Below are 13,363 nucleotides of genomic sequence, written 5' to 3'. Positions count from 1 at the left end.
CATTCAGGTCATGGTGATCTTAGGAGCTTGGAAAGAAAAATCATCTGGACGTTTCACCTCTCATCCAAGAAGCTTCTATAGTTTTAAAACCAATTGATGGCAAGTCCCAGGTATTTAAGTCCTACTGGGAGTTTTCCCTTATCAGGGTTGTTGACCCACTATTGATCATGTACCACATCACATGAGCCAAGGTATGAAAAAGTCTGTGGGTCACTATCAGCAGAGGTTTGGGGTGAAACCATTGTGAGACCTTGCCCCACCCTATCATGTGACTTAGTTAAGTCACATGATAGGCTTGTACCAAAAGGTCTGGCTCAGCATTCAAAAGCAGCTACAGTGAGTTTAAGTGGGTTTGTCTTCACTACAGCTACTGTGCTGCAAGTGGCACATTGACCTTTTTTGCATACACCCGGCTGAACAGAAGTGCTGCAGGGTCTGCTCCAGCTCTCTGCACACAGTGCTATCTACCGCATTACCACTGCTTTGTTTGTTTTCATCTCACAATGCTGGTGGCATTTGGAACAGAGCGTTCTCTCTGTCTCTAACTCTTTCTCCTTTCTTCCCTGCAGCTTATTCAGACTCTGAAGAGGTTGATGAGACCCACCTCCGTTGAATTTAAGTCTCCACTAGAGCTGTCGGCACAGGGTGAGAGTAAAACATGCTCATCTGTAAACGGTTTGATTTAAGCTCTGGTAATAACGTTTTGCTGCAGATAACCCACTGATTCGACCTATGATGCAGAACCACAACGTGCACACACACTAAAAAAACACATGTACAGTGTTTGTATTGATTTAATGCTACCATCCTCAGTGGTAGTCTTTCTGAATGTTAATAGTGGGTATTAGTCAATGCCAGGAAGCTGCTTAGCTATAAAGAAAGCTTGTTAGGGAATATGAGCAAACAAAGACTTGCGAACTCTTCTGAGCTTTTAACAGATACCTCATCAATCATTTCCCTGACATCTATGGATGCCACGCTAATTATTTTCCTATTAAAACATAATTATCCCAGCTGTGCTTTTTCCCATCCTCCGCTGACCCACCACACTCTGCTCCATCACCACTTTTGTCTCTTTTTCTCCACATACATAGAAAATGCAGCTATGTGATAAAGCATGAAGCACTTGCTGTCGAAAGAAAACAATTTACAAGATAATCCAGCAAGCCAGAGATCATCTCTGGAACCTGATGACGGCCAGAAGATGAAACTTGGCATCCACGTTAGAGTTTATTATACACATTTTAAGGTCAACGTATGCAGTGTAGATTGCATTCTGCATATTGAATAGTTGGCTAAGTGCACATATATTGCCTTGAGCACAGTGAAGCACTCATGCTTTCTAGGTCATTGATGAAAAAATATGAATTCCATAAATGGTAAATGGCCTGTATTTGCATAGCACTTTACTTAGTCCCAATGGACCCCAAAGCGCTTTACACTACATTCAGTCATCCAACCATTCACACACTGGTGATGGCAAGCTACTTTGTAGCCACAGCTGCCCTGGGGCACACTGACAGAGGCGAGGCTGCCGGACACTGGCGCCACCGGGCCCTCTAACCACCACCAGTAGGCAACAGGTGAAGTGTCTTGCCCAGGACACAACAACCGAGACTGTGAGAGCCAGGGCGCAAACTGGCAACCTTCAAGACGAACTGCTATCTCTTGAGCCACGATCGCCCCATAAAATAAAAACATGAATATAAAATCCCTGTATATGAGGGGAGCGATTTTATCCTCTGAGAAAAGAACGTCTTATCCATTTTACTTTCAAGAGGTCAACAGCAACTAGAGGCAACTGGTGACTCAAAAAATGGAAGAGAGGAAGAAAACCAACCTGCGGCACCATGTTCCTTACAATAGCTGCTTAAGCTTTACTTTTTGTGACTAGTAGACAGTATATAGTCAGCTTTGGTCCTTGTTATGTCGTTTGTTTGTTTATTCCAACCAGTCATTTTATGTAATATATTGATCTCCCACTGTTTCTCATAAAAAACCTCATTGCACTCAGCTTTCACTTTCTATGAGCCATCAAATGTTGGGGGTAGAGTTTGGGTTAAGTTCGTGTCCAACCCTTTTATATAATTTTCACCTATTTGGATTACCCATATAATAAGGTTTATGACAAATAGACTGTAATGTAAAAGCAATGTATCGATCTTTCACTGAAAGGTAACGTCTAGTTTCTGAAAAACTGCCTTTTAGCATGTGATTAAATAAAAACCCAACCCTAAAGCTACTCCTAACCTTAGACTGTTTGCTAGTGACCTGGTGGATGTTAAAAGGCTGAAATATGAATGCATTCCCTTTAACTTCAAAGCACTGTTCAACTGAAAGAAAAATCAAAGTATTTAACCACATAGTCAGACCTGCAAGCAGCCAATCCAGTTCTGTGACTTACAGTGGGGCAAAAAAGTATTTAGTCAGCCACCGATTGTGCAAGTTCCCCCACTTAAAATGATGACAGAGGTCAGTAATTTGCACCAGAGGTACACTTCAACTGTGAGAGACAGAATGTGAAAAAAAAAATCCATGAATTCACATGGTAGGATTTGTGAAGAATTTATTCGTAAATCAGGGTGGAAAATAAGTATTTGGTCAATAACAAAAATACAACTCAATACTTTGTAACATAACCTTTGTTGGCAATAACAGAGGTCAAACGTTTACTATAGGTCTTTACCAGGTTTGCACACACAGTAGCTGGTATTTTGGCCCATTCCTCCATGCAGATCTTCTCGAGAGCAGTGATGTTTTGGGGCTGTCGCCGAGCAACACGGACTTTCAACTCCCGCCACAGATTTTCTATGGGGTTGAGGTCTGGAGACTGGCTAGGCCACTCCAGGACTTTCAAATGCTTCTTACGGAGCCACTCCTTTGTTGCCCGGGCGGTGTGTTTTGGATCATTGTCATGTTGGAAGACCCAGCCTCGTTTCATCTTCAAAGTTCTCACTGATGGAAGGAGGTTTTGGCTCAAAATCTCACGATACATGGCCCCATTCATTCTGTCCTTAACACGGATCAGTCGTCCTGTCCCCTTGGCAGAAAAACAGCCCCATAGCATGATGTTTCCACCCCCATGCTTCACAGTAGGTATGGTGTTCTTGGGATGCAACTCAGTATTCTTCTTCCTCCAAACACGACAAGTTGAGTTTATACCAAAAAGTTCTACTTTGGTTTCATCTGACCACATGACATTCTCCCAATCCTCTGCTGTATCATCCATGTGCTCTCTGGCAAACTTCAGACGGGCCTGGACATGCACTGGCTTCAGCAGCGGAACACGTCTGGCACTGCGGGATTTGATTCCCTGCCGTTGTAGTGTGTTACTGATGGTGACCTTTGTTACTTTGGTCCCAGCTCTCTGCAGGTCATTCACCAGGTCCCCCCGTGTGGTTCTGGGATCTTTGCTCACCGTTCTCATGATCATTTTGACCCCACGGGATGAGATCTTGCGTGGAGCCCCAGATCGAGGGAGATTATCAGTGGTCTTGTATGTCTTCCATTTTCTGATGATTGCTCCCACAGTTAATTTTCTCACACCAAGCTGCTTGCCTATTGTAGATTCACTCTTCCCAGTCTGGTGCAGGTCTACAATACTTTTCCTGGTGTCCTTCGAAAGCTCTTTGGTCTTGGCCATGGCGGAGTTTGGAGTCTGACTGTTTGAGGCTGTGGACAGGTGTCTTTTATACAGATGATGAGTTCAAACAGGTGCCATTCATACAGGTAACGAGTGGGGGACAGAAAAGCTTCTTACAGAAGACGTTACAGGTCTGTGAGAGCCAGAGATTTTCCTTGTTTGAGGTGACCAAATACTTATTTTCCACCCTAATTTACAAATAAATTCTTTACAAATCCTACCATGTGAATTCATGGATTTTTTTTTCACATTCTGTCTCTCACAGTTGAAATGTACCTCTGGTGCAAATTACTGACCTCTGTCATCATTTTAAGTGGGGGAACTTGCACAATCGGTGGCTGACTAAATACTTTTTTGCCCCACTGTATCTCCAAGTGCAGATAAGAGAATTCAACATGCTGAGTGCACTATCGACATTTCAAAGGCTCATTTAAATTTTTGATTTTGCACCATGTAAAAAATGCCTCCTCCTCATCAATGCTTCATCTTTCTAACAATAACAGCAGCAACAGCAGTGAGAGTCACGACATCAGCCTGAGCTGCTGTTGTTAGCTTTGCCAGTCAAACACACATACACACTCCCAACAGCTGCTGAGACCAAAAAAGCATGTTTCTTAAGTGATGTGGAAACTCTTCAGTTTTACAAAGTCTGACATCAAACACCAACTTATCCTGTGTAAAGTTGTTAAACCTCAGTTTGAACTAACAGTAGCAGCACAACACATCTGTTCCAACATCTAAGACTACAGTACCAGTGAAATGACAGCAACGTGTTTCATACCTTTTCATTTCCCCTCTGGTCTGATTTTTTTTTTTTTTACATTTTCTAAATAATAATTAATATTTTTTCTAGCTGGACTTGAAACTGATATTTCCGTAAGCATTAAAATAGTCCTTCAACTCCATTTGGTTGTAATATTACTGGAACAGTGACAGATTATACCACCACACACAGCCAGTGGCCCCAACTCTGACCCATATTTTGCTTCTTCCATAATCACAGTGATTTCAGCTAATTACATGGCGTGTCCGTTGTTCATACTTTCACATTCATTAGGCATGTTTTCATCTACCTTTATGTGCACAACACTGTGTGGATAATCTGAGCGTGAGATGAATCACCTTTTTGAACAAATTTTGGGAAAAAACATTCATCCTATTATGAAAGTTTACCTCAGATTCCATATATGTTAAACTGGCGGTGGCACTCCGTTGCAAAGTGAGTTGAAGATCCAATGCAGCCATGTGCAGGTTAATCTCAACAAGAAATTTAGACTGGGATTGGATTCTGACTGGATGAGCCATCAGCTGATGTGTGCTTATGCTGAGAGTTGCCTGAATTGCTACTAAATATCTAGACCTACAAAAACTAACATCCAAATTCAGTCATCATAAATTTCACTAATTTCATGTAGGTCTTTCTCTGACCTGTCAAAGCATGGATACAGGACATCTGTAGGGGTTCTGTGGTATCTGGCACTGGGACTTTGGTAGCAGATGCTCTGCATCCTGGGGGTTGCATGTTGACGCTTGGTGTGGCACATTCTATAGATGCCTGATTGGTTTGGGATGTGGGGAGTTTGCCATGCTCCCTGAACCTTCTAAACCTTTGAAAAAAAGTTCTAAATAGTTTTTCATCAACTCTCTGGGTGAAGAGGGGAAGTTAGCTACTGCTAGGGTGTGTCTGATATGCCCGTTGGTGTTGTTTCTGCATCATCATAATAATGTTGGTCCAGGATCAACATTGCAATTGATCAGTCATTTGTTTGCAATATGGGGGAAAAAAGAACACATGCCCTGTTTATATAAAACTTTCTTCTGGAACACATTTCAGGTGTTTTCTTCATTCATTTATACAGTATAGTAAATATTTAGATTTAGATTGCTCATGATGTTTGCTAGTGACAGTTTTTAATAGGATTAGCTAATTTCATTCCTAATGCTAACCAATTGCTCAGGCCACGTCAGTGGTCAGTTGCATTGTTGATCCTGGACCAAAGTTATTATGACGACGGGGACATTAGATTGTGCACTGCCCCTCAAGCCTTTGTTGGCATTCAAAAGGTGGAGGGTGGGGGTGGTGACTCAGTCTGCAGTAGTGTTTAGGTGGGTGGTATGCTTCAAAGAAACATGGTTTCAGTCACACCAATAAAGATGAGACTGAGCCAAATATTGAAAGCTGAAAGCACGCAACCCATATATTTTCTACATATACAAACACAATGTAACTCATCTTCAGTTATATGGTATGGAATTACTGTCACACAAGCCTAAAGCTTGCCTTATATTCAGGCCAGTATGGCCAAGATAAATGTGAGTCAGGTAAAACCACCCAGCAAATGATGCCTCCAAAACATTTTTAAGAGTTAAGAGTAATTTGCTATTTACACACTCTGCATTTTCTAAGCATGCTTAATCTCTCTTTGGATGGATGCCAACAGCTGCACAGGTCAGGCCAGATAAACTGAAACACCTGAACACAAATGCACTCTTCGTGATGTGCTCATTATTTGAGGTGAATGACCTGCAGTGTGCACAAAAACACTTATGTAGTCCCCAGAGTAACAAATAATGTAGCAGGCAAAGGATGATGTAACATACCTGAATTGTAGGGGTGATGCTGGATGAGTTCGGGTGATTTTGCCAGTATAGTGTGTGTGTGTGTGTGTGTGTGTGTGTGTGTGTGTGTGTGTGTGTGTGTGTGTGTGTGTGTGTGTGTGTCCGTGTGTTTCTAACCAAGGCTTCTTTTTGTTTTCCTCTGGCTGCAGGCAAAGAGATGATCGAAATGTATTTTGACTTCCGCTTGTTTCGCCTGTGGAAAAGCCGCCAGCACTCCAAGCTACTGGACTACGACGACCTCTTGTGACACCACCAAGTTTTCTGTTGGCTTGTCGGCCAGTTATTGCGAATCTGAGCCTACCTTTGTATGGTGTCAAGGCATTTGGTTGAAGTGGGGGGGCTCCTCTCCTCTCCAGAGAGGTTCCTAGACCGGCTCTGTGTGCGCAGCTAGAAGCTGGAGCAGCAGTGGAGGCAGCAGCAGTTGGGTCTGTTTTTGTAAGCCCTTCTGAAGCGACGGGGTGTGGCCCTGTAGATTCAGCCGGCGGTGTGCTTTCTCACCTGCACCTATTTTCACTTTCTGCCTCTGCCTAACCCTAGAAAAGAGAAAGAAGGGGGACAAGAGTGAGTTGGAGAAGCAAGTGACTCATCATCCTAGCCTAAATGTGTCAGAAACGCCAACTACACTTAGATTTCTGAGTTCAGAGAGACTATTAGATACAAGAGTGACAGTGGAGAATCTCTGTCTGAGATTTGAGGATGTTTTTTTCTTGTCCCACCTTTAGCCAACCTATCTACTCTTGTTAGGAGGCTTATAAGTATGGATTTATAAGCTATTTACAAAGGAATTAGAGCTTATATGTAAATAAACAAGTGCTTGCTAGAGCATTAGAGAATACATTTTCAGCATCTCTCACCATGCTGTCATGTGATAATCTGGACATGTGATTAGTCTTATTAAGAATTAGAGTTGTCTATTTACTGCAGTCTTTTTTTAAACCTTCATATAAATGTAATAGTGTTTCTTACAGACTGTTGTAATAACTCAGGTCAAATTCTTTTGTTTTCTACTAAGAATTGTACTCACCTGTACAACATACTGTAGATCAGAATCAAAGGCCTTCATACTCCACACAGAGTCATCTTCAGTGGAACATCAGGGATGAGCGGAGCTTTTCTCCATTTTCATCTCGCCTTTTGAGTCAGCTGTAGCCAAACAGACAGATGCATCCATGCATATTTTTCATAACATTACAGCATTATGTTTTAGCCCACTGAGCCACTGCTAGCTGATTTTTCTTGAGCTATTGGTTTGTGGGTTCAAAGCCTTTTGCAGTGTTTGTATTGCACATGTGCATTCAAACCCTTCTTGCATAGCTAGCCTCTAAAGAGGTTTCAGTTGGAGGCTGACATCAGACTCTTTACAGTGAGTGTAATATAGTGCATATTTAGTTCATTCCAACAGTTTTTCACATTTTTGGAGAACTTTCATTCTTTATTTAGCTTGGACATCCAGTGGAGTGGTAGGGGCGATGCGATCCTTTGACTTATTTTTGTTTCCCCTCACCACCAGCTTGTTGTTTCCATCTCAACATACTCTTAATCTTAATCATATAACAGCAACAATGTGTCCCAAACGCTGTCTTTGCCATGCTTATTTCCAGCATTACAGTCCACTGTAAAATGTTTTGCTGTAGCAAGATTTTAAAGATGCACAGGTGTGATTTTGTGTTTTGCTGCCCTACAGTTGGGGCGTTTCAGTCAGACTGACAAATGGTTCAAGCTGAAGCAGCAGAGGCTGAGATAGCTTCATCTTCATTCTTCTTGTTCCATTCGCAAGATCCTACATTTCCCACAATGCAACATGACTGCTTTTTTTCTTGAGCTCCTCTTGGAATGACAAATGTCTGAATTCTAAATTTAAACTTTGTGTGACACAAAGTTTTGTGGTACTGTTTTTTCTTTTCTTTCTTTCAAAAAATGTGTCATCCAAGCTAAATGACATCATCTGTAGGAATATTAAGCTCCACTCAGGGGCTTAGTGTTGTGTAGATCAACAAATACAATAATGCCATATAGCTGATCATTGCACACTTAGTTTACAATAATAATAAAAGTTTTGGGGAACTGTGCTGTTTAGAAATACATGTACTGGTATTGAATATGAGTATTGAATATGAGTAAAAATGGACAGGATGAGTGATATTTACATTGTCTCATCTCAAACTTGTGCTGATGTGGTCATGTCCTCTGTTATATAATAACTTTTTCCTCCCTTCTGCACCCTCAGACCAAAGCACTCTTTCTTATCCGCAGCGCAAGCTGAGAAAAAGCGCTTTGTTTCTTGTTTCTTCTGTGCAGTTTGCTCGCAGAATGAAAATTAGTGTTTGGATTTGGGATGAGTTGTGATATTTTTAAAGTAACACAAGGTGTGTTGTTCATGATATGTTTACTAGTCTCTTATACTGTGTCCTGTCTGCATTGTAAACATAGTTCACTGCTTATTTTTCCACAAATTCCAAGCTTTGTTGCAGCTTCTTGGGCCATCCATGTCAGCTGACCTGGAATTAGTTTTCATGAAGCAGTCTTGATAGGTAGAAATTACAAAAGACCTCTGAAATCTATTTTATTTACTACATTTAACTACCAAACAGCTTAAAATATGTCCCTCTTATTTAACTGTTATTGTGAGAGTTTTTGTGTTCATGGGACCGAAATCTCAAATTTAGAATAGTGGGTCATAATTATGAGTGGTATTGTATAAGCTGCAGAGATAAGGTCTCTTACATGTTTGATTGAATGCAATCTTCTTCCACATATACCTGTTAACATGACATTTGCTATGTTTGCTGTGTCTTAAATCACATACTTCTATATTTAAACTCATTAATTTGAGTTCGACATTGTGTTCAATATCAAGTACTGCTCCACAAAGTGCTGCTTGAGTACCTAGAAATGTGGAACATTTCTCAAGCTCAAGGGTCACTGTTAGCTAGCAGATAGACTGCTAGCTAACTGGTAGTCCTTCCATAAGAGATTTTTATTTATTTATTTTTTGTTAAGGGTAGATTTTTTTTTCTTCAGGCACTGAAACTAGCTTTGTTAAATTGTTTTGCGTATTGCAAATGCCATTAATGGTGAGTGCATGACTGGTCAGCTCTGATTTGAAACAAGCCTACCTGGTAAATCCATTTACTAAACAAGTAGCTATATAGTGTACATAAAGCACTAAATGAAAAAGTATTTGAATTGAGACACACTGTACTTAAACAGGCAGGGATACAATGCTGCTACATACTCTTTTATTCCACAAAGCATGTATCACCCAATCTCTGTCACAAGCATTGTGATAATTTGGTGTAATCAAAGGAAAAACTAATACCTTTCTAGTTCCATGGCTGCTCCTGGTTTGCACCATTAAGTCATGCAGCATACTGTCTCACATGGCATCTGGGTCTTCGAATTACCTCAAATGCAGAGAGAACCAGGGATTTATTTGTTAGGGAATATTTAATGGTATTTTCTCTACTGCTACCTTTTTAATTTTCATAAATGTTATGCTCAGTAGAAAATATTGTACATTTTCATTGTACAGTTTGTGTTTTCTTTTTTTGTTTGGTGTTGGTGGATTACGTGTAAGGACTTCATTATACTTTCCATGTGAGTGAGTCTATTAGGCTCAGGTTGGGTCTAAATGATTTTGTCATGAGACAGTGAGCCAGTCTATGCAGATGTCTGCATGGCTGGCTCTTTTTTGACTGTGGACACTGGAGATTTTACATTACTGGACAACAACCAGATGGCAGACTTCAAGGGGACGTGAAAGAATTACGACAGGGATGACTTCTTGGCCCTCATGTCTCCTGTACATGTCTGAAACATAGTATAATCAATGCTTGGAACAACCCATCTAGGGCTGGACTCAGCGGTAGGGTTTGCGTTAATGTCCACCCTGTTTGATAGAATTTTCTTATTTGGAATATTCAAATGGAAAAGCTTTAAACAGAAAAAAATGTGCCTAAAACAATACCCAACCCTAAACCACCCCCAGGTGTGTCAGCGAAGATATGATGTTTATTAAGAGGTCAGTTTTAAGTGACCTCTAGTTTGAGTCCTTAACTGCAACTTATTAGAAGCTGCGCCAGGTTGTTAACATTAATGCACAATATTGAGTGCTGAGTGTGTTAGTGCTGTGGAAATGTGCATTATGCTAAACTGGTCATCTGTTCTAGAACAGGTAATCCCTCTCCTCCTTTGTTATTCAATCAGCCTTTGATTGTGTTTGCTGATCAAACCGCCAACTGTTACTTCAAACAGGAGGCGGCTGTTCAGTATTTAAATTGTAGTAGTATTTTACAGCCGTCGTGTACAGTCTGGCTAGTTTTGCCTGTTCACCTTGTTTACATTAACGTCAAAGTTAGTTGAGGTTGGTGTAAGTTAGTGTAACTCTCAGGCAATTATACAACTTTCAATGTTTCTTTTCCCTTTGTTCAGGCTTTATGAGCGTTTTGGACTAATCATGTGAGGTCGTGCCTGTCCTTTGTGCCCAGTGATCTCTTTGCTTAAAGGTGGTTCTGATCTTAAAAATCGTTGTACATTCATGACTTTCCTTCATGAAGATATGTATTTGTTTAAAGATCAAATACTTTCCCAGTTTGTATTCTGTAGCAGTAATCAGTGTAAGAATATTTCTGTATTGGTATTTCAATTTGTATATTTGTATGTACAAGAGCATTGTTGGAGGTACTGTACGAGATACCTTTGGATTTTAATGACTGTCTTACAATTCTGTGGACAGAAACAGACACTGCAGTGCGTGCAGTGTGCTCGCTGCTCGGCTTCTTTAAATTCTGCAGCAATTTAGCGCAGCCCCAGTTCTGCTCATACGACCCTCTTCTTTCTCCTCTGCTGCGAGTTTAAATAAAGGCCAAAGCCCAGAGCGTAATTACACACCTCTGTTCAACACTTGTAACCACATCTTAAGTCGAGGTGTTTAATCGTGCTCTTATACTAAAAACTGGCACAAGTTTGATGGATTTCTAATGAGTTTTCTGATAACAAAGACAACAGAGACTTTACTGGAGATTCATTATCTGCTGTCAAGCCCACAACATTTTCCCCATGGCTCTGATCCGATAAAACACTTAGCTCTCCTGCTGGAACATAACGCATCAGTGCTAACATTGAGGAAGAGCCCAAGCAGTGTAAAACAACTCGCAGGCTTTGTAGACTAGAGCGGTTTTGAGTCACACTGAAGCATTTCATTCCCATGGCAAAGTCAGGTAATGTGGGACATCAGAGATAATAGATCAGATCTTTGAATATTACCAGTGAAACACCAAACAGAATTTTACAATGCTGCTACAAAAATCTTTTACATGAAACAATTAGGCTGATTGGTTTGAACTTACTAAGACGAGTTGAGCAAAGTTTTTTTTTTTTTAAAAGATCATTGTTCCAAAAACTTGCACTGTACTGAAAAATGATAGTTATAGTATATTATGTCATTTTGAGAAATATTCAAATAATAACCTTTGCTTTGAGGATAATTGCTTTAAGAAGCAGAGTGACTCTTCCATTAAGTAAATTGGGTCAAAAAGGTTAGACTACATGAGTTTGCTGCTTGCCAGAATCGCAGGTTAGACATTTCTGGCATTTTTAGTGCTTAAAAATATGAAAGTTTACGCAGTGACTACATATCAACCACAGTTATCTTGAACTGGCCATTGTTACATACACAGACTACGAAAACTCCAGTATCACAGAATCACACAATGAAAGTCAATAATTATGCTTTGTGATTGGAGTAGTAATTGCCTTTAATTTTTTATGAAATGAAGGCGTAATCAATTTTCTTTCTCAGTTGTCCCCGTTTACTTTTGTTTGTCCCTATCATTTAAATATGATCAGCAAGTGGAGAAACCCCTAACCAAGGTCACATGAAATACTTCTGAAGATAATACTTTATCTAATGGGAGAAATTTTGTTTCCAAATATCTAAAATCACTGAGAGAAGCTTCAGTGTCAGGTATCTATAGGCTACTGGGTTTGTTACTACAGTATCCTCCCAATTCAGAAACAAAGCATACATTATTTCATTAACAATGTTATTGATCAGCAATATTGACCAGTGTCGCTTTAAGATAAAAAGTAAACACCTGTACATATTGGCAGTGGAGAAAGCAGGAAACATCATATTTTTTAAAGGAGTTGAGCAGCGACTGCCTTGGTAAACTTCGGTTTGGGAAGCTTTGACAAAACTCTGGCATTAAAACATGACTCATGTCTGGGATGTTAAGCCTCTTCTAATAAGGTCAGGTATTCATATACGTGCAGATGTATTTCAGGGGGAAATGACCACACGCAGTTTGACTTCTCGTGATGGTTCACCGAAGCAGCCATTTCCATTTCTTGAGAGGATAATTACATACATCAAGAGTTTGAGCTTTGCCTCCTCTCTTGTTATTTTCCACGTGAAACTGTGTGTCATATTGACAATTGCAAAGATCGCTCAAATTATTATTAAGCATTGTTGTGCCCTCCCTCCTGCTTTGTTCCAGTTTCAGTGAAGATTTCCAAGGCTCAGTTGGGAATGAGTGTGATGAGGATGATGAATTGACGCTGCTTTGATTGCCCTGACATCTCCAGTTGGGCTGTGATTGTATTTCTGGAAGTTTTGAAAATAATATGTCTATGTAATGTCTGTGTCATTTTGGATCAACTTCTAAATAATTTAACTGAGCATTACATTTTGGAATAGATTTTTTAGTCCAACACAGTAGAGTGTGAGATTTATAAATGTTACAGTGAGCTTCATCCATGTATATGGATAGAGAAAATCTTAAAGGTATGATAGCAATTAACATTACTGCATATAGTGATTTTGATACTAGCATAAGTTAAAACTATTATCTGGGTAGCTTTCCTGAGCTTTGGGGTTTCTTCCTTAGAATAGACATTAGAGAATGCTTCTTATTTAAAGGGCAATGTGTTGTATCTGAACTAATAGCAAGGAAATGTTTTTGCATTGCACAATGTTGGTAATAACCTGTGAGAAAAAGTATTGTTTCTACAGCATTTCCTCCCCCAAGTAAACTATAGTTAAACACAGCTTGTGTCTTTGTCTTATCATTGATTCAGTGGTGTCATTTTGGCCCCCAGGAA

General features: G+C 40.1%; 1 protein-coding gene across 4 annotated transcripts in view; it reads left to right on the top strand.

Moving 5' to 3' along the window:
- The window catches only part of nsmfb (NMDA receptor synaptonuclear signaling and neuronal migration factor b), a 68,119-nt gene extending 55,643 nt beyond the window's left edge, over positions 1-12,476 (top strand). For all 4 annotated transcript variants that reach the window (XM_040050067.1, XM_040050065.1, XM_040050068.1 and 1 more), the window contains 2 exons: positions 570-645; positions 6,412-12,476. In XM_040050067.1, the coding sequence (XP_039906001.1) occupies positions 570-645; positions 6,412-6,509 (174 nt within the window). In that variant the 3' untranslated portion in view covers positions 6,510-12,476. The remainder of the gene's footprint in view (positions 1-569; positions 646-6,411) is intronic.
- The last annotated feature ends 887 nt before the right edge of the window (positions 12,477-13,363 follow it).

This window comes from Simochromis diagramma, unplaced genomic scaffold, assembly GCF_900408965.1.
Source record: "Simochromis diagramma unplaced genomic scaffold, fSimDia1.1 OVJJ01000159.1, whole genome shotgun sequence".
Lineage (NCBI taxonomy): Eukaryota > Metazoa > Chordata > Actinopteri > Cichliformes > Cichlidae > Simochromis > Simochromis diagramma.
Note: the sequence above shows the minus strand (reverse complement) of the source record. Positions and strands in the feature narration are given on the sequence as shown.